This window comes from Corvus hawaiiensis, chromosome 20, assembly GCF_020740725.1.
Source record: "Corvus hawaiiensis isolate bCorHaw1 chromosome 20, bCorHaw1.pri.cur, whole genome shotgun sequence".
Lineage (NCBI taxonomy): Eukaryota > Metazoa > Chordata > Aves > Passeriformes > Corvidae > Corvus > Corvus hawaiiensis.
In genome coordinates, this window is record NC_063232.1 from 8,291,073 (window position 1) to 8,311,209 (window position 20,137).

The following is a 20,137-nucleotide window of genomic DNA, read 5'->3' on the forward strand; positions in this document are numbered from 1 at the left end:
ATCTTGCAAAAGATGCTGGCAGTGAGGAAATTTAGTTTGGGGGATGAAAGGACAGCAGCTTCCTCCTGGAAGTTGGTTGCTTGGCTCCCTCAAGAGGAAAGCGAGGGCTCGATGTTGGGATAGGGCTGCTTCACACAGGGAGTATGGTGGGACGGCAGGATTTGGCTGCCACCACACCCAGCCCTGTCATCGCTGTGCCAGATGGGGCTGGGTTTGGGTATGATCTCAGTTTGGGTTTGGAATGGGTCTGTGTCTACATGTAGGTTTGGGCCTGAGTTTGAGTTTTGATCTTAGTGAAAGGAATGAGATAGATTTGTCTTTACAAACAAACTGTGGGTCTGCTGGTAGATAAAGCCAGATACTGAGAGGTGAAAGAAGCGATGGGAGGAACCATAAATTCCATAGGAATTCCACTAATTGACACAAACTGTTACTCACTCAAGGCCGAGCTAGATCCCTGGACCTAGAGAAAAAGAACAGAGACACAAGGAAGAAGAAAAGGGGGGCGGGGATACACATTAGAAAGGGGGTTTGTGTTAGGTGGTTCAGGAAGCCTGTACCTCTCAAGTACCTCAGCCAATGGGGGAAGAGAGAAAGAAATGCAGCTGGAATATTAGGATAAAAAAAAGGCTTTGTCCTCCAACAACTTGAGAGACCCCATGGGAAATACCCCATGGCCTCTCCCTTTATTCAAATAAAGTTACAGGACTCCTCTGTGTCCTTTTTGGACATAAACCTCTGGTGTTTCTGGATTAATTTTCTTGACAGTGGTTTGGCTCTGGGTCTAAGTCCATATTAGGGTCTGGGGGTGTGTTTAGATTTAGGTGTAGGTCTGGGCGTAGGTTTAGATCTGAGTTTGGGCCTGGCTGCAGGCTCCGGTCCGGCGGCAGGTCCAGATCTAGCTCAGGCTCTGGGGGAGTGTGGGCCCTTCAAAGGGCGGTGTGGCCCCTTTAAGAGAAGCGCGCGGCGACGCCGCCGCCGGTCGCGTGCGCGCTGGGGCGGTGACGCTGCGCGGGCGCGCGTGTGGAGAGAGGCAAGATGGCGGCGGCCTGAGGGAAGCCATGGCGGGGGTGGTGCGGCGGCTGCTCTGCAGGGGCCTGGGCGTGGCGGCGGGGCCGCCGAGAACCCGCCAGCTGCGGGAGGCCGAGGAGGCCGCCCCGGTGTTCCAGTACGCGGGGAAGGCGGCCAGGCGCAAGGACCGCGTGTTCGTGTGGGGCTTCAGCTACTCGGGCGCCCTGGGCGTCCCCAGCTTCGTGAGGCCGGACGCGGGCTGGAAGAAGCCGCGGCGCATCCAACCCACGCCGTACCGCCTGGAGACAGAGGAGAAGGTGGGCTTTCATCAATAAAGTAGAGACAAGGTGTCCCCCTCCCCCGGCCTCCGGAGCTTGGTCAGGGCTTAGCGCAGCCGAGAACGGCGTTAGTGGATCGGGTTTGAAGGCTTTGCCATGATTCAGTGTTTTTTATCTATATAGTGGTATTGCTTGGGATGATTACTGTTTTAACTGCAGCAGCATATAGTTTAGAAAATATGTATTTGTAATTTTGTCAGAGGCATTAGAGAGCTAGGGTCTGAAGAGCATTTGCCAGATAAAATGGGCCTCTTTCAGTGGGTCCGTGGCTTCTCCCACCTGACAAATGGGAAGCTTGTGTTGAAAATCATGTTATTCTTTTGCCTACGTGTTTCACGCGTGTTCTGCTGTCTAGTGCAGAGAAAGTCAGAGCGTTCGTAGAGTATCTTGAGTTGGAAGGGACCCGGGAGGGTCATGAAGTCCCGCTCCTGGCCCTGCTCAGAACACCCCAGCGATCCCACTCTGCACTCGAGAGACTTGTCCAAGCGCTCCTTGAGGCCTTGGGATCGTGACCATTCAGTGCCCGACCACCCTCTGGGGGAAGAGCGTTTCCCTGATACCCGATCTAAGGCTTCCGTGGCACAGCTCCTGCGGTTCCCTCGGGTCCTGTCCCTGGTCCCAGAGCGGAGATCGGAGCTGCCCCTCGGGAGGAGCTGCAGGCCCCAGTGAGATCTGACCTCGGTCTCCCATTTCTCCAGGCCGAACAAACCAAGTGACCGCCGTTGCTCCTTATGTGGCTCTTATTCTGGGCGCTTTTTTTGTCAAAAGGAGTAAAACATGTTATTCTCTTAGTATCTCTATATCTTTCTGTGTTTGGTTTGGTTTGGTGTTTTTTTTTTAATCTGTGGATGCAGGTCAGCAAACAGGTCTTTCTGTGGTGTTGTGTGGGCCAAGTTAACACAGAGATAAAGATGTATGCACACAATACCAAAGCTGTAAGGCAAAAACGTTGGACCTGAGTTTTCACCATTGTGCTTGTCACAGAAGACTGTTTCTGATAATTTTTGCAAGACCATACATGTAATGAATTTGGGCTACATGTGCATGTATCTTAAAGAATGAATGCTGATGAACAAGTAGCGTGGAGTGAAATTTGCTTTTCTAAGCCACAGTTTCTAACTGAATAGTGTGGGTTTTGTCTGTCTTCAAAGATAACGTCTGCTGCCTGCGGTTATGGGTTCACACTGCTGGCTTCTAATACCAGAGACATCACCAAAGTGTGGGGCATGGGGCTCAACAAGGACTCCCAGCTTGGATTCCAGAGAAGCAGAAGAGATCAAAGTAAGGATTTAAGTGTTTTAAAAACTTACAGATTGGCACTGCTGTATGCCTGTGGTACAGGAAACTTCATGTGTTTGGAAGTGTGAAAAACATCAGGAGGCTTTGATACAGTCCCAGGCTGTGCTTTATTTTTTTAAGCAGATCTTTTTCTGAAATTTATCTGTGTTTTTGTGTGCTTTGTAATTGGTCAGTGTGTGCCTCGGTTCTGTACGCTGCACTTGCCAGTTTCATCCAGACAGGAATGTAGCTATTTATTCTGCAAAGTGTGATGTTGGTTAATTTGTGGCTTTGAATCTATAGTTTGATAGTAGACGCAGTCTAGTTAATAAAGGTATTTTGACAGGACAGTTTGCTCACTTCTGCTGCCTTTGCACTTAAAAACTAAAGTCCTTTAGTCCTCCTTCCGTCCCCAGTTAGTTTTTTTTATACAGTCAGTGGGGTTTTTGTGGAAGCTGTAGGGTTTCTTTTAAAATTATTTTAATAGCAAGTTGCATTTTGAAGGAAAAATATGTTTTCGGTCATTTTGTCTTACACCAGGCTCTCAGACTCGTTTAAGATGATGATTTCTGTGCAGAACATTGCCACCTTCCACCAAAGACAGATAGGAAAAACACAAACTTTCCTCATAGAATGGCTGACTGTGTAGACATTCTTCCATAAACAGTTGAGGAAAATCACCATAAAAGCAGTTTTTCTCATTATGGTGTATAAGCATGTAAATCTCTGAAGTTAGGGTGTGTCTGATATGGGCAGAAGATTGAACTTTGTGGAGAAGCAAAAGAAAATTTCAGCTACAGTGCAGCATGTTGAGGTTTGAATGGTGCTGCTTTGTGCTGGCACACTGGGTAGTTCTGTAAGAGTGTGTACACATAGCAAGTGTGTGCTTAAACAGCAGCTGCAAAATGCAGGGGCTGCAGAAACTTGTGCTCACTTCTGCTTTTAAAGGTTTCAGCTCTTGGTGGGTCTTAGTTCTGTACATGCTGATGTCTCAGGAGTGTCTTGCAATTACGTTGTTTTTCTGACCTGGAGATTATTTTTGTCAGAGAATCCAGAAATAGGTTAAATAGTTTTGCCGTTCAAGCCGTGTTAAGTAAGAGTGTGTGTTTGGCAAGATCGGTTGAAAATGTGCTGAAGATCTTTGGGATTGCTACTGCTCCATGTTTAATGTCCCCCAGGCAAGTTTTCTTTTGAGATGTTTCGCTCATTGCTTTGGTGCCTGCTGCTTCCAACACTGTGTTGATGTAGGTGCTTCATTTTCAAGGGAATTTGCAGCCTTCTGACTTTGAGATGGTTGTATCCAAACTACTGATATTTCACACTCACCCCCATGTTCCTTAGCCACCTCATTGTCTCTTTTCTCCAAATCCCCTCAGCTGTCAGTGATGGTTACTACAGGTCCCAGTAGCTTGTGTCTTTCTGCTGAAGGGAACAGAGAGAGGAAAAAGTTTTTTTGCTTTGTGACTTCCAAGTGTTTCTAGACATGTAGAGAGTTGGCTGCCTTTTAGCTCCTGCTCTATTGCATGGCAGATGCCCACCTTTGGCAAGCTACCTGTCCTCACATCCAGTAGTGTCTTACTGCAAAAGACCATGTGTAGCTTTTTTAATTTATTATTTTTTTTAATTTGGGTGGGGTTTTTTTTGTTTTTATTTTTATTGAAGGCAATGAGAACCAGTAAAACACTGCTGCCTGTGTACAATACTGCTTTGGGTCCTCTGGGATTTGATTTCACCTATTGCAGTGACTTTGAGATCAAGGCTTTTTATCTCCCCTTGAACTTTTCCCTAGCATTGATTTATGTTTTACTGTTCTTCCCCCTCCCCCCCTGTCCCAGTTGACTGTAACTGGTTAAATGTTCTTCAAGTTGCTAAGTCTTTTTAAAGTACAGCATGTCATTTTTCATAAATGTTAGATGTCTCATTCCCTATGGACCTAGCCTGTGTAGTCTTTCTTGCATTCCTTATTTCTGAAAGTGCCTGTAATCTACTGTTCTTTAAATACGAAGTACTAAGATTTTTTTGTTCACTTTTCCTGATTTTTGTGATTGTTGCTCTTGTACCTTGTTTGCAATATCCCCAGCTGCACAGAATACTTGTTCATGATGTTAAGCTCTGGTAATCCAGCTGTATTCACCAAAGTGGTTGAACAAGTAGATGAAAGCGTCAGTTTCACAATTCTGCTACCTGAAGCCTTAATAACATTCACCCTCTAGGTATGGTGGACTTTTGTTTAGGCGGTGATTATTGGCTTTAGCTGTCTCCATGGCTTTCACCTTCTCCCTCCCTCTGTGATAAATCCCTGTCAGCCTCTTTGGTTAGTATCTTGGCTTTCTAAAATGCATCTGCTTTTATAACAAAGCAGAAGTGAGTGTGTGAATCTACAACAGGATCAGCAAATATATGTTGAATTTACTTTGTGGAAGCTACTGACTTAAAATTGTTCTCCCTTTCTTAAGCTAAGGGCTATGAATATGTCTTGGAACCATCTCCAATTCCATTACCGCTGGAGAAGCCGCAGCAAACTCGGGTCTTGCAAGTGTCCTGTGGGAGAGCCCATTCCCTGGTCCTGACAGATAGTGAAGGAGGTACAGTGTTGTTTGTGCTGATGATGTCAAGGGATGCCTGGCTATGCTTTTACTAAAAGCTTGAAAAAAATTGTCTTCTGTCCTTTCGAACTAGATCCCAGGTGGGCTGTCTGCACTGTAAATGGGATGCAGGCAGCTGTTGGCCTTTGTGGGATTACTTCTGCGAGGGAGAGCTATGAGCTCTGCTTGGCTCAAGTTGTAAATGTGCTGGGAGCTTTTTTACTGCAAGATTTGTTTCTCTAGCCCCAGGCTTGGCTGATTGCAGCTTGTTTGTCTTGTTCACTCAGATGTGTTTTTGAACACAGATTTGGGTGACTGTGCTCGTACTCCTGTGTTACTTCCCCTTGAAGCCCCAGAGTGCTTTGTTTATAAAAACAATTAAATAATTAATACTCCTTTATAGAGAAGATTCTGTTCGTGGATTGTCGCTCCACATCTCTGGGACCTCTCTGGTGCAGTGGCTTCAGTGCTGCACCGAATGATCCAGTGTGGCTTCTTAGTGGGTTAGCTGGTTGGTTGGTTGATTCTCACTCTTGTGGAAATGCTGATCTATTTCTGAGTCTCCTTGACAACAGCAGGATGAACTAGGCAATTCCTGATAGACATTGGGCTCCAGGTACTGCTGCTGTGCCTGCAACAATAGTGCTGGGTGTTGTTGGTGACAATGGATTCAGTCACTTTAATTCGAGTGGACTTACTTTGAAAAAAGCTTGTGCCAATTTTTACGTTGCTGTGCTCTACCTTTCAGACTTAGAACCACATGAAAATATTTTGTGGACCTGAAAAGAGGCTTTCAGGGGATTGGGCAGTAATAAAACTAGTGTGTTTTATCATTGGTTTTCAGTTTTCACAATGGGAAACAATTCTTATGGACAGTGTGGCCGGAAGGTTGTTGAAGATGAAATTTACAGGTGAGAATTCAAAGATCCTGAACTTTGTTAATGTTGAAAACATAATTGCAAGAAAACAACCCTGCAGAAAAGCCTGAAGGTGGAAAAAGTCTAGTAGTATAAGCATGCCATTTAAGATTAAGGAGTCTGAGAACAGGCTTTTGTGCTGCAGGTGTCATACAAGCGGCTTGACTTTGAACCCAGGCTGGGCACTAGCACTCTGCTGACCACATTCACGAGACAAAAGAATGTCAGCATGGGACAGTTCTTGCAGGGCATAGTCAGAGAACCCAGCCTTCATAAATTGCTTGAGGTAATTGGTGTTATAGTTGGGCTTTCTCCCTTTAGCTGCTCAGAGTGCATGTGCTGTTCCTCAGGGTATTAGAAGTGCCATTTAGGAAAGAGGCATCCTCTTGTTAAGTCTCTGCTGCAACTGCCTCTGAGTCTGTAGTGCTTTTCCTTGATTGGGTTTTTTGTGGGTCTCACCAAAGCATATGCTCAAAGTGCTCTGTGTGATAGAGTAAGTGAATAGTGGGAATATATTGAGTTTCTGATTGCCTAGCAGGACTAAAAAAAGCCTCGTTCATTGTTCTGTCTGTAATCCAGAACACTTGGTCAGTAAAGTTTGAGAAAATAGCTGTAATTAGGTAGCATTTGTTAGTCTTGGTACTGGAAGTCAGTCATTGCATTATTCATAATTCCTGGTATTGTGAAAAAATGACAGGGATGTTAGCACTACACTGTACTCTGGGATATCTGATTTATCTCTAGTTAAGTGTAGTGTTTATGTGGGTACTACAGTATTTCATAGTGTCTCTGCTCGTTCTAGACTAGGGACTGTCTTTGAGAGTTCCTCCTACCCCCAATTCCCACAAGAGCTTATATTTAAAAAGTGACAGTTCTTAACTTCCTAAATAAGAGAATGTAGAATTATGTTCCTTCTTCGTGCAGATATTTTGCAGTGAAACTATATGTGAACAAATTTCTCTACTTGTGATAGTAAAGTGGCTTTCAGTAGAGGCAGGTTACCTTTGTGTTTTTCAGTTGCAGTCTTCTGAAATCCTCTGTGTTGCCTTTTCTCTTCTTGGTGGTTGTTTGGTGTCCAGTGGAAGCCATCTCATTCATCAGCTGAAGGAATTTGACAGCAGAGTTGTCCAGGTAAGAGGATCATCTGAACTCCTGAAAAGAATTGAGAAAGTCCTGAAAAGAATTGAAAAACAGCTGAACAGCTGAGCTCAGAGGGTGGCAGTCATTGGCTCGAAGCCAAGTTGAAACCAGTAACAAGTGCTATACCCCAGGGATCCGGGATCCAATCCTGTTTACATTTTCACTAGTGATCTGGATCACAGAGTGTTCCGTCAGCAGATAGCAGATGATGTACAACGCTGAGGAGTGTCTTTGAACCGGTGATAAACCAGAGGGTAGTGCTGCCATCCACAGGCTGGAGAAATGGGCTTACATGAACCTCATCAAGTTCAGCAGTGGAAAGGGCCAGTCCTGTTGCTGGTGAAGAGCAATTTCAGACACCACCATGGGCTGACTTTCTGGGAGGCAGCTGTGCAGAAAAGGCCCTAGGGTCCACCAGGTTGACCATGACCCAGCAATGTGCCCTTGCTGTAGAGAAGGCTAATGGTACCCTGGGCTGCATTAGGAGGAGTGTTGCCTGCAGGTCAAGGAGGTGATTCTTCCTTTCTGCTCAGCTACACTTAGAGTACTCTGTCCATTTCTGGGCTCTCCACTCCACTACTCTCTTCCTGTCGTGATTTCTTGTTCCCCTTTGTCACTTTTATATTGCTTAGGAGATTGAATTCTGTCTTTGCCATTTCAAAAATGATGAGATGTGAAACCATCCACTTAGACTAGCCGGCATTTCTCTGGGTCAGGTTCCTAGGAGAGCAAGAGACTGCAGGGCAGCAGAAAAACCGGCCATGGCTGCAGTATTCTCAGGCACAGGAGCAGTTTCTTGGTATGTCTGTGGCCCTGTAGCCATACTCTGTGGGCAAACAATGCTTCCGTTCCAAGGAAGGGTCATTGATTTATGTCCACCTGATGAGACTGTGCTGTGGTTCATCCTGAAACTGTTTTGAATTAGGCTTGTAAACTTCTGTTTGGGCTTCTCACTTTTTTTTTTTTTTTTCAGGGGTGTTGAATACTCTGTACCTGTTTGTAGTTTGATAACAGCAGTTATGTGCTTAATATTGTTAGTCACTCTCTTAACTTGATGATTAAATCCCTTTAATCTTTGGTTAATTTTTAATGGCTGCTTTTGAATGGCTTTTTGCTTGGCTTTAATGCATGCCAAGCCTATGGCAGACATGATGGCTAGTTCAGCATAAATGTAGATTTGAGAACAGCTGTGTGCCTAGAGTGCTTACATGGCAAAGAATCCATAGCAGTTCGTATCTGGCATCAAGAATTGTGTGGTTAGCATCCTGTGAAGGGAGAGCTCTTACTTACTCTTTTCTGTTTCATTGTGTTGTACTGCTGAATCGAGCTTTCTTTCCTTGTTTTGGATCTTAGAACAAATTGACTGTAGCATCACTTTCCATAAAGAAGATTCTGCTGTTTTCTGTGTTGTATCTTGTAGTTCTTGGCCCTTTCTCTAGAGCCATTTGATCGGGAGAGAAAGGTCAAAATCTGAACTGATGGACATTATAGAGGTTCATTGCTCAATTTATCTGCTGGTAACGCTTCATTAAATAGTCTGAACATGTGACCTTTCCTGACTAGCTCTGACATTTTGTTTGTGTGCAGGTTGTGTGTGGGCAGGACCACAGTCTGTTTAGAACCAAGAAAGGTACAATCTATGCATGTGGATGGGGAGCTGATGGACAAACAGGTAGGAACTCAGCTCAGCTTGCTTTTCAGGGAACTGATGAATAGAGCAAGCTGTCCTAATTGAGAAGTTGTGATGTGTATTTGTCATGCATGTGTGGACAGAAAGGGGCTGCTATGTTCCCACGTGTGTAGATGTTTTCAGTACTCTTGTGTAACCAAACTGAGACAATCCAGTTCAGTTTTTGAAGACCTTTAGGATGCTGCCCTGGCAATCCAAGCATGCAGTCGGAGGAGGGTGTATCTGCTGTTTAAAGCTTCTGACAGGATGTGGAAGTGGACATGGGCAGCTTTGCTCTTCAGTTTGGTGGCGGATTTGCCTTCTTGATTCTTGTTTCAGGGTCTGTTCTGCTCTTTTGAACCGATGAGCCCTTTGGTAGCTGCTGCGTGTTTTAGCATGGGATTCTTGGGCAGGCCCTTTGCGGTGGCTTTTGCTTCAGAGAACTTCCTCCTCACAGTCATTCCTACTGTTTATTCCTTTTGCTGCTCCCAAAGCTGAGTTCTTCCCATGATTCTTTCGTACCAATATACTGTAACCCAGCTTTCTGTCACCTACATTCTGGTCTCTTCTCCAGGCAGCAATTTGTCATGTAAAGTATTTGCTTCCCAGCCTCTTTTGCCATCTCCCCCGCTGTTGTCTAACTGATTGCAGTGTGCTGTCACTCATGGCTCTCCTTGCAGAAGTCAGGATGCAGCCAGTTTGTGAAACTTCATCTCTGTTGGGATATCTGCCTGGATTGGTTATTGTTCTTCAAGCACTTTGGTCCGTGCAGACAAGAGATATGACACTCTTCGGGGTGTGATTGTGTGAAGTTGTTGTGTACTCCAGAGATGTGGCTTTGGCTAGTGGAAATGGTGTTTGTGGCTACTTGTCTGTTGCAGCTGGTAATTAAGGAGTATGGACAGAAAGATTTATTTCAGAGGAAGGGTGATTTTGTTTTAACATGACAAAAGTGGTCCTATGCAGGCATTAAAAGTGTGTCTGGAAACAAATTCTTCATAATCTCTACTTTTTTTCTTTTCAGGTCTTGGACACTATAACATCACCAGTGTTCCTACTAAGTTGCATGGTGACATTGCTGGAGTAAACATTATCCAGGTCTCTTCCTATGGGGACTGTTGTCTGGCTGTTTCAGATGAAGGAGATGTCTTTGGTTGGGGAAATTCAGAATACTTGCAGTTGGCATCTGTCACAGAAACCACACAGGTCAGTTGACCTGAGGGTGTGTTTTTATGTGTTTCAGTTCAGCTGCTGTACACAGAGTTAAAAATTACATGCTTCTCCCTGTTCTGGATGCTTTTGACAGCAGACACAAACATCACTGGCAGGCTGCTTTTACCTAATCTTACAAAACCGACCTGACACTTTTGTGTAGCTTTAGGGGCAGTATGTTTCCCTGCTTTGATAGACAAAGGCTTGTGTCACCTCACCCCAGTTTGTTAGTCCAAGAGCTCCATGTTCTTTTTCTCCATCCCATGGACTTTGCACCAAATTGAGACCCAGCTCAAGTACTTTGGCTAATTTCAGGACAGGAATTAGTTTTTTGGCTGGCTAATGTAGGATTTCAAGTGGTCCTACTTTGAGCATAGTGCTGGCCCTTGGAAGTCCCTTCTAGTCAACCTGTACGCTGGTGAATTTTTCATGGACATCGTTTGTGGGTTTATAACTGAGTCCTAAACAAATTCCAGTGTCTCACAGATAAGAGGGTTTTTTTGAGTAAACTTACATGGGGCATTGGTAGAGTGCTGACTTCACACTAGGCATTGTACTGCTGAGGTAACTAGGCAGTTGGTGTCATGTTGCAGCTACTTTAGGAAATGGAGTCAGGAAATTAATCAATACTCAAGCTACTCTTGGCAGATGGCTAAGAGCAGACAATTGTATTAGAATAGCTTTAGCAAAATTTTAGAAAGCTTTATTTCCTGTGCCTCTCCTGATGTAACCTTAATGTAAGGCTAAATGCCGAAACCCATAAGGCCTGAGGACAACAATCAGGTCATGCAGTGTAGCAGTTTTCCTGGCTGGGTGCATGATGGAGGTCGGTGGCATCTGAAATGGATGAATGACATGTTTGCCAAAAATGAGAGTCTTAGCTAAAATATAGATGCAATCCAACGTGTAGAATGGCAGAGCTGTGAAATCAAAGATTGCTCTTTACATGTGTCAAGCTGTGTATGTATCTGTTGTGTTGGACTGTACCAAATAAGTGCAATTTGCTTCAAGTGATTTTTCCCTAGTATGTTAAAAAATGCCACTGCAGACTGAATTTTAGTGATCTAATCCACTGTGAAAACTTGAAGACACGCTCACCTATTGACTTCCCCATTGTGTTTGACTTTAAAAGCCAGGGATAAGAAGCAGATATTAGTCATTCCCAGCCTTGTTGCCATGCATATAAGCTTTCCAGTAGGTAACTTTTTCTACCTTGTCCTCGCCTTAATGAATTTCCAGTAGGTTTTTTTTTTTTAATTTTGGGACATGCACTCATTATTCAGGCAATAAAGGTTGTATCAGGAATCCAGTGTATGTAAGCTTTAACCAGAACTAGAGAACAGGTTAAAATGTATGTCTGGTTTGCAGTTTACCTTGTCTCTAACAACTCTTCTGCAATCTTGTACAGGTGAATGTTCCCAGGCATTTGCCATTCAAGATTGGGAAGATAAAGGAGGCTGCCTGTGGAGGGACTGGCAATGTTGTGCTAACAGGTGAGTTAGTGCAACTTTAGTGCAAGGCTGCGTAACAGGTGGATTGTAACATTATGAAACAAGTATCCTGTTTTCTGGAAACGGGGAGATACTGGATGTTACGTGGAAAGCTGGGAGACTGAGAAATATGTGATTTAAGAATGTACTAGAGAAGTTGTTTTCACTAGTGCGGAGCACTGCTTCCAGTGTGTGCTGTTGTGAGTGCTTCTGCAGACTAGAGCAAGAGCATGGCAGCTGTTTGCTCTTCTGATCTCTTTTGCTGGTCATACAGGCCTATAATGAGTATGGATATAGGGAGGAAGTAGGGCAACACTTGAGAGAAAGTAGAACCCTTCAGACTCCTTATGAATCCGACATGTTTATAAATCATGAACTACGATGGAAAGTAGAAAGTTCTGAGAACAGTGAAACTGTGCAGCAGGTCCTTAGTGACTGTTCTTTGGACTGTTAGTGGCTGGGGAGCATAGCTGGAGGGTTGCTGCATGAAGGAATGAGGGAAGGGATTGTATTACTTTCTTGAAGGATTATCTCAAGGAAGATGTTCATATTTATAATGGGATTATTGTGATGACCAGATACTTGAGCTTCTAGTATGAAAGGAGCAGAGCTAGCTGACATAGAAACTTACTCTTTCTTATGCTGTCCCAACTGCTGCCTTTCCCAGGCACCCAGCTTAAGGCAGAATGCCAGGCAGAGTGACAGCCAGCTGCTGGTTTGGGCATGCGTCAAAGGAGAAAGCCGTGATTTGCTTGCATAGCTTAGGAAAAAGTTGAGGCATTTGGATGGGAATGCATTATTTGCAGATTTTAAATAATCAAAAAGTGTTAGACTGAGCTGGAAGAAAGGAAAATATCCCTTTGGTTCTGATTTAACTCTTGGTCATGGCATGAATTTCACAAGCACAGACTTTGTTACAGAATGTGTTCTTATTGTAATACAGAGGAAGGAAATGTTTTTGTCTGGGGATATGGAATTCTTGGGAAAGGACCAAACCTAACAGAGACAGCAGTGCCAGAGATGATCCCACCCAGCCTTTTTGGCTGGTCAGACTTCAGTCCGGACATCCGTGTTGCTCACGTTCGCTGTGGACTCAGCCAATTTGCGGCACTTACAAGTAAGTTTCTCGTCCTACTATCATGGAGAGGTCATGTTGCTGTGTTACTTGCAGAAAAGAAAAAAGAAAAAAAAAAACAAAAAAAAACCCCCCAACCAAACCAAAACAAAAAAAACCCCAAACAAAAACCCCCACGCCATAGAAAGTGCACCCATCTTTCTTGAAACTGAAGACACACTGGAATGCAGCATCAGGGAGCCAGACAGCACATTTACAGGTGTCAGCATGGTTTCTGGCCTGTGTTTTGTGCTAACTTATGCTTTCATTAAGAAAGTGTTATTTGTCCAAGACAAAAAAAAACTTTTCTCAAACAGAAAATCCAGAAGGTTTTTTTCATTTCCCTGTATAGAATCAGGGAATAGAATCAGTCTGCTGCACTTTAGCAGCAGCAGAAATTTATGTGATAAATGAACAAACTAAAACTGAGTCTAAGTGAAGCTAGATACCAGAGTTTCTTGGCATTTCTGGCCAACTGAGTTAGCAGCCGCAGGTGGGCAGACCCAAGCATTTAATATGCAAAGGGTATGATACTGTGCTCTGTGCACCCTGTGTGGGTTCCCAGCCTTTGACGGGTTTGAAATTTGAAAGTCATTTAACATCAGGCAGCAGTTCAGAGATCCAGCTGCCAGCAGGGAAAAGTGCCAGGGCTGGATCCTTTGGGGCAAGTGGTATGTGTGACACTGTCAGTTTGGTTGCAGGGTGCTTGTAAGTGGGCTCCCCTTGGTATTCAGAAAGAGATAGAAATGGTGCTCTGATTACATTGTTATTTATATAAATTATTATATGTTATGTTATAGATTGTGTTTTGGTTGTCTCTGCTGTGGAGCTGATCCAGACACTTCTGAGATGTGTGTGTTTTCCTGAGGAGCTTAAAACTCTTTGACTCTGCTGAGCACAAGTTTTTGCTTTTCTCTAGCTGTCATTAGAAGGTCACTTCTGTCAGGCAGTCAAATAAGCAGTCCCTAGGTGATGGCTTGGGACAGCTCTCACTGCCTTGCTTACTGGATTTGCTCTGCTGATAGCTGATACAGATCAGCTGCAGTTGTCTTAACTTTCAGCACAAATTATTCACTTCACAAATGATTCCCTGGAATTTCTGCTGCTGCACTCTTTCTTCAAATAAAATTCCAAAGCAAGTGTTGTAAGAGGGGGAAACAAAGACTTGTGCACAGAACTTGCTTCTTGTATTGCTCATTAGGCATCATTTTCTCCAAACACAAGTACATTCATTGTACCTTGAAGCAAATCTAGTAGCTGTCATACTGCTTGCATAACCCTGTGTACTCCCAGAATCACTGTAGCCACATTTGCCAACATCACAAATAGAATTCTTCCTTTTTAATGACTCAGTTCTTTTCTATTTTTTTTTTATCCTGTGTAGACAGAGGAGAATTGTTTGTATGGGGGAAGAATCTAAGAGGGTGCCTGGGAACTGGAAGAATGGAAGACCAGTATTTCCCGTGGAGAGTAAGGATGGTGGTATTAAGGCCAAGAGTACATTCTTTGGCTAGTTTTTGTTATCCTAAGGAAAAGGACTATCATTTGCTATGTGTTTTTTTGCTGCAATTTGCTGTGTTGAGTAATTCTGAAAGAAGTGAAAGCCTAAAATGACTGTAGAAGTGCTTTGTTTTCCAGAGGTCCTTGTGTAGCCTGCTTGGGGATGGAGGTATTCAGTAAACCTTTTAGTCTGCTGTGCCAGTAATGATTTCGAATCCTAAAACAGCATCTGGTGCTGTGCCACCACATCTAAACAGTTCTCATCTCCTTCCTGTCCACTGTCATCTGCCTGCTACCCCTACTGCCTCTTCCTTCCCCTTCTAACCTGTGCTTCTCTTTGTATGTGCTGCAAAGAAAATCATCAGTATTGGTCATCTGTCCGAATCATTACTCACCTAAATTAGGTGAAAATTTTGGTCTGTAGTGGCTAGAGGTCCACATAGTGGTGGGCTTCCTTCCCACTTGTGGTGGTGGGTCATTGGGCTGACTGTCAGCTTACAGTAGGAGATCCTTACTTAACCATATTTGTAGCTGTTTCACAGTGCTTCCAGTTCCACTGCTTCCTCCCAGGTGGCTCTGAGAGCCAGACTCATTGGATGTAGAAGAGTCTTTGGCTCTGGAGTTCAGCATTCTCCAGATCCAGACCACAGATGCTCGTGGTCTTCAGGAAGGCCGAGTAGGAGATGAGGGAGGCAATCAGTTGGACCACCCTGGAGTCCCTGTCATTGTATCTGAACTTGCAGTAAATGTGCTTCTGTAGTATGCTTTCTTATTTGTTTAAAAATGAACAAAGCCAGACCAGCTCTTGAACATTTGCCTAAAATCACAGTGCTGTAGCTGAGTGGAATCTCTGAATTCACTTCCCCAAATGTGAACATTGGGGGTTATGCTCTTTCAGACAGCCAGCTCCTGTCTGACAGTACTGTGGCAATGTGCTGGGATCCTTGTCTGTGACCTCCTGCTCTAGAACTAGCTGCTGTCCTCTCTCTTAGCTCTAAGGAACATCTCGCTTTTTTAGACTCTGCTTTCCTGAAGTTTGAAGTCACTTTTAAGTGAATAAGCTGTAACTTCAGGAGTGAGGTGCTGCTCTCTTAGCATCAAAGCACAAACTGCCTTAGGCTGAGTTGAGCCTTTGCCTTGTTCCAGTTCTTGCTGATGAGAGAATAGGCAAATCCCTGTGGTGTTTGGGCAGATCCTCTTCCTAATGTCTAGATTATGCTCTGTTCAGTCGTGCTGCTTCTGCTGCTGAACAGATGGGCTGAGGCTACAATCTCCTCACTGTCTGCTAGTGAGCCTGCTCTTCTTTCTCCTTCCAAACCTTTATGTGCTTCTGTGAAGGAGAAAGAGGAATATTTCACAGCTCAATGCACAAGCCTGCCTGGTGCTGAATCTTGCTCTTTCTGTGCTTTTAAGTTGGCACTTGCATTGGTACAAATCCCTGTGAAACTAGCTGGCATGTTGAGCAGGGGGAGGATGAGAAATAGGAAGTATCAGGTGCAAAGTACCAGCTTGATAAATAACCCACTCTCTCATGTGTTTCATCCAGGTGACTGTACCCGGTGAGGTGGTGGATGTGGCATGTGGAGTTGATCATATGGTAAGCATGGTCAGGTCTTTTACCTAGGAATGCTGCTGGGCCTCAGCACTGTACCAGGGCGATGCAGGGACTTGGTGACGATCTTCTTTGATTCTATGAAACCAAGTGACTGTGAGCAGAGACAGCCATACCAGTGTCTGGGTTATTGTCATCCCTGCATCATCGAAATGCTCTGGCCTGGCTGCAGGAAAGAAGCACATTCCCCGAGGAGTGTGGAAATGCAAGGAGTGCTCTGGCTCGTTCGTGATGAGCTCCCAGAGAACCTGAGGCCCAGCCCCAAGCTGGTGAGCCCCTCTGTGCATGAAGAGCATCTCCTTTAAGGAAGACTGGCATGGGGTGAAATCTACAGCACAGGACATTGACATGTGGACATTTCTTGTCACCAGCTCTGGAGTGTCAGTGTTGGGCAGAGCCAAACTATTTCTCAAGGGAAATGTTGGGTGGTTTTTTATTGCTATTTTTTATGTGGAAGAGAGGTCATGCTGGCTGTTGAAGCCCAGCACAGCTGTCCTCAGTGGCCACCATCAGCTGCACTGTGCCCAGGCTGTTGTCCTCTGCAGAGACTGGATGCACGGGTGGTTGCACAGCCCTGGCCTTGAGGCAGTGATGTTTCTATGGACTGTTAAAGGCTTTCTGTGTTAGTGCTAAAGGCTGAACACCAAAGGAACACATTCAAAGAGTAAGAACCTGTTTGCAGGGGTAAGTACTGTTAAATAGGACAGCAGGCTCTCTGTGGTGCAGGAGAGCAGATGGATGGTGATGGAAGCCCATCTAGCCTATTGAGGGAGGCTGGAAACAAAGTCCCAGTCAGCTACCTGCAAAATCAGTGCTCAGGCATGGATGTGAGCAGTGCTCACCGCCCCTCAGGTACCTTTGTCTCTTTGTGCTGATCACACATCACTGCCTTTGATTTTTTTGGGGATTCCCTACACTCTTTCTGTTTTCAGTGGTATGGTGGCTCTCAGTTACAATTCGCTAGGGTTTTCAGGATTGCTTAGCAGGAGGAGGAGTCTTAATAGGTAAGAAGCAGAGCTTCATTCCTTGGTACCTTCTCAGCAGTAAGCTGATAGAGGTGGGATGCAACAGCTGTGCGTATCTGAAGCAGGCACTTACCCAGTCTCACACCCAAGCATGGGAAACTATCTCCTGTGAAACACTCCAAACATCGGGCAGAGTTGTGCAAACTATTTTGGTGAAATCCAAGCTAGTAGATTTTCAATTAAGTGATTATAAAATCTTTATCAGTAGTAATAGGAATATTCTTGAACATGATCTGCTCATGCATTGATCAGATCTGCATTTAAACTGCAGCATTTTGGTTCACACTTACATGACAGGAAACCACTTCTGTCAGCTGAGCCACCTCCATACCTGCGGGACTGATAGTGTTGTAGTCAGGCATTGCATCCATGGCCCCAGGGGACACCACATACATTTGGGCTTCATTAGATGAAATTCTGTGCCAAGAGTCTGTGTGTAAACTTTACCTTGATTAAATAAGTTTTGAAGGGCTTTGCATAAAATACAGGAAAGGTGAACCAAAGTACAGGGAAATAGAGACACATCTCTTGAGTTGTTGTTGATGTTCCTGTGTAATAGGTATTTCTGGGTGGGTTGAGGCAGAACAGAAAGCTACTCTGAAACTGGCAGACCTTCACTGCTCTGAACTCCCATTTGGTTGGCGTTAATTTGTACCCGATTCTACGTGTGACTTGGGCAATTCGTGGTGCACAAGCATGTCTTGTTGGCCTCATGGGAGTAGCTATGCCCTTTCAACTTGAGGAGGCTTATTAAACCATGGAGAACAAAAACTGGTAAGAAAGGTGTTGCAAACAATTCTTTTCATGGATGTTGCTGTTGAGGTGGGCTGATTAGTGCTGGGCTCTCAGCTGCTCTCATTCACAGCTGTTAGACAATGCACCTTGGGGCTGGGCCTTCTGAAGAGCTGGGTTGAGTCTTTGTGTTGCATTCTTGCTGTGCAATAAATTGCAAATTCTGTGTGTTAATGAGATGCCAGTGAGGTCTTCAGCCCTAAATAGAAGTGTTGTATGACTTAATGCAGGCAGGGTGTTTGTGCCTTCATTATAGTGGTTGTGGGCATTCTCAGACATGTTGCTTGGTGGGACCAAGGTCAGTGGCAGTGAGGGCAGTCTGGCAAGCACCAGCACTTACCCATGTTTTGTTCACAGTGCGGGGGGAGCATTTTGATCTTGGCCAGGTGCCCCCCAGCCTGCTCTGTCATCCCTCCTCCATCAACAGGACAGGGAGAGAGAATCTGAAGGAAAGCATATGGGTTGGAATAAGGGCAGGGCCTCACCTGTTACCATCATGGGCACAGCAGACTCATGTTGGGGAAATTGTTTTATTGCCAATGAAACAGAGCAAGGTAATGAGGAATTAGTATGTCTAAACAGAACTCTAACAGTACCTTTCCCACACCTCTCCCTTCTTCCCAGGCTTAATCCTGCTCCTGACTTTTCTGCCTCCTTCATCTCCTCTGCTGACCTTTGTATCTCCATGGTTGTCTGTTAGAGATTCTTATTCCTTTCTTTTCGCTGCTGCTGTGCAGCAGTTTTTTCCCCTGTCTAAAATACACTTCTTACAGAGCTGCTCCTGCTGTTGCTGATGGGCTCAGTCTTGGCTCAGAAAATGAAAATACCCTATTCCCCACCACACCCCTTGCCTGTTGAAGGCAGATCCAACCTGTGTGGCTTGTGCTCCTCCTGCAGGACCAGGGCCATACAGGAGCCCAGCCATGCAGGGGTAGCTTCAGGTCACTAACATTGTGAACTGCAAAGCAATTTTGCATCATTTTGTCCTTCGAAGTATGGCAAAGTAGACAGCCCAAAATATACCTGCATCCCTAAATATACCTGCAGTGAGGGAGTGTATGGGCCAAGGATGCACATGGGGAGCAGCTCAAATTAGAACTAGAATAACCTACTTGATTTGGCATTGATTACACAAGTGATTTGCACTCAGATCAGCACTGCACCAGCGTGTTTGGCTTAAAATAGCCCAAAAGGGCTTCAGGACAGTCCCCTGGTGCAGAACCTTGTGCATGAACAGCTCCAAGCACTGCAGTGGCCGAGCAGGGTTGCCACAGTGGCTGAGGACTGGAGGAGCTGTGGGTGAGAGGTTCAGGCCCAAGTGCACCTGCGCAAGTTCAGGCTTCCACATCCCACCATCCCAAGGGGTCCTGGCAATTCCCTGCTGCAGAGCTGAATGCAGTATGGCCCCTGGGCTGCCCTGCAGCCCCCACACAGCAAGGCTGGTCTCATCTGTCAGCAGACTGCCGCACTGGGGATAAAACACATGAATGCCTGTAAGAGAAAGATTATCTTAGGCGCTGCGTTACAACAGACTTTTCTCTACATGGTCCTTCAAAAACTGATGAGTCAGAGAACTAATAATTAGCCTTCAGCATTCAAAATACTCCTGAAACAACATTTCTTCACCATGCTTCATCATGACTCACAAAAATACATCTTTGTAGTGTTTTTTGCAAGGGGCTGGAGTCTCCCTCCCTCTCCCTGCAGTGCCTCAGCACCTCCTGCTCAAAGGTGTGAGCCTGGGCAGGTGAGGTGAGAAAAATACACGAAAAGGCATCAGTGTCTTTGGGGTTGGCACCAGTTCAACAGCTTCCATCCTGTTACTTATCTTGCCATTTGCTTTTGTGGGGAGTTGCAGGCAGTTCTGAGATTGTGTGGCAGTGTCTGTGTTGATCTATTTGGGTTTTTGTTTTACTGGATTAAACCCTCGAGGCAGCACTCTGCATTAAGACTTCATTCCAGATTACCACAGTAATTTCTTACATGAACATTTTAACACTTGAGCACAAGAGTAAACAATGGATTACACTACACTAAAAAGGAGATGCTTTTCTTGACTACAGTTTATGTAGATGGGCTGCTTCCCTTTAAACATCCACTATAAATGGTTAAAACTGTAATAGGGTGATGATTCATCCGATTTCGTGGTTTTTCTTGCACACTTCAGACAGGTTGTTCACCTGTTTCTTGCAGACCATGTGGCAATGGTGCTGTGCAACCACGCTGCTGATTGAGACTCAGGACCCACAGTGACTGCCCTAAAATAGCCCATGAGGAGGCTGAGTTTGCTTCCCTGCCACTGCTGGGGTGCAGGGCTCTGGGGGTGCCCTGCCAGGATCTCTGCGGGGGCTGTCCAGACTCCTGGGCATCTTGCACTCTGCAGTGAGCAGGTGAACCTAAGTCTGGCAAACACACTAGCAGCATCCCACTGACCTCTTATTTTAAGGGAAGAGG

At 45.1% G+C, this 20,137-nt stretch overlaps 1 protein-coding gene across 1 annotated transcript; it reads left to right on the forward strand.

Moving 5' to 3' along the window:
* Positions 1 to 1,024: 1,024 nt before the first annotated feature.
* On the forward strand, positions 1,025 to 17,908 carry RCC1L (RCC1 like). Its single transcript, XM_048324693.1, has 10 exons — positions 1,025 to 1,328; positions 2,501 to 2,630; positions 5,084 to 5,212; positions 6,057 to 6,123; positions 7,209 to 7,260; positions 8,857 to 8,941; positions 9,963 to 10,144; positions 11,559 to 11,643; positions 12,584 to 12,757; positions 14,139 to 17,908. Exons 1-10 carry the CDS (start codon positions 1,062 to 1,064, stop codon positions 14,366 to 14,368), a joined length of 1,401 nt encoding a protein of 466 aa, XP_048180650.1. The 5' UTR covers positions 1,025 to 1,061; the 3' UTR covers positions 14,369 to 17,908.
* Positions 17,909 to 20,137: the final 2,229 nt, after the last annotated feature.

Coding starts and splice junctions, on each gene's coding strand:
- RCC1L (XM_048324693.1), top strand. CDS start 1,062: ATGGCGGGGGTGGTGCGGCGGCTGCTCTGCAGGGGCCTGGGCGTGGCG. Junction 2,631..5,083: donor GAGAAGCAGAAGAGATCAAA/GTAAGGATTTAA, acceptor CCCTTTCTTAAG/CTAAGGGCTATGAATATGTC. Junction 6,124..7,208: donor GTTGAAGATGAAATTTACAG/GTGAGAATTCAA, acceptor TTTGGTGTCCAG/TGGAAGCCATCTCATTCATC.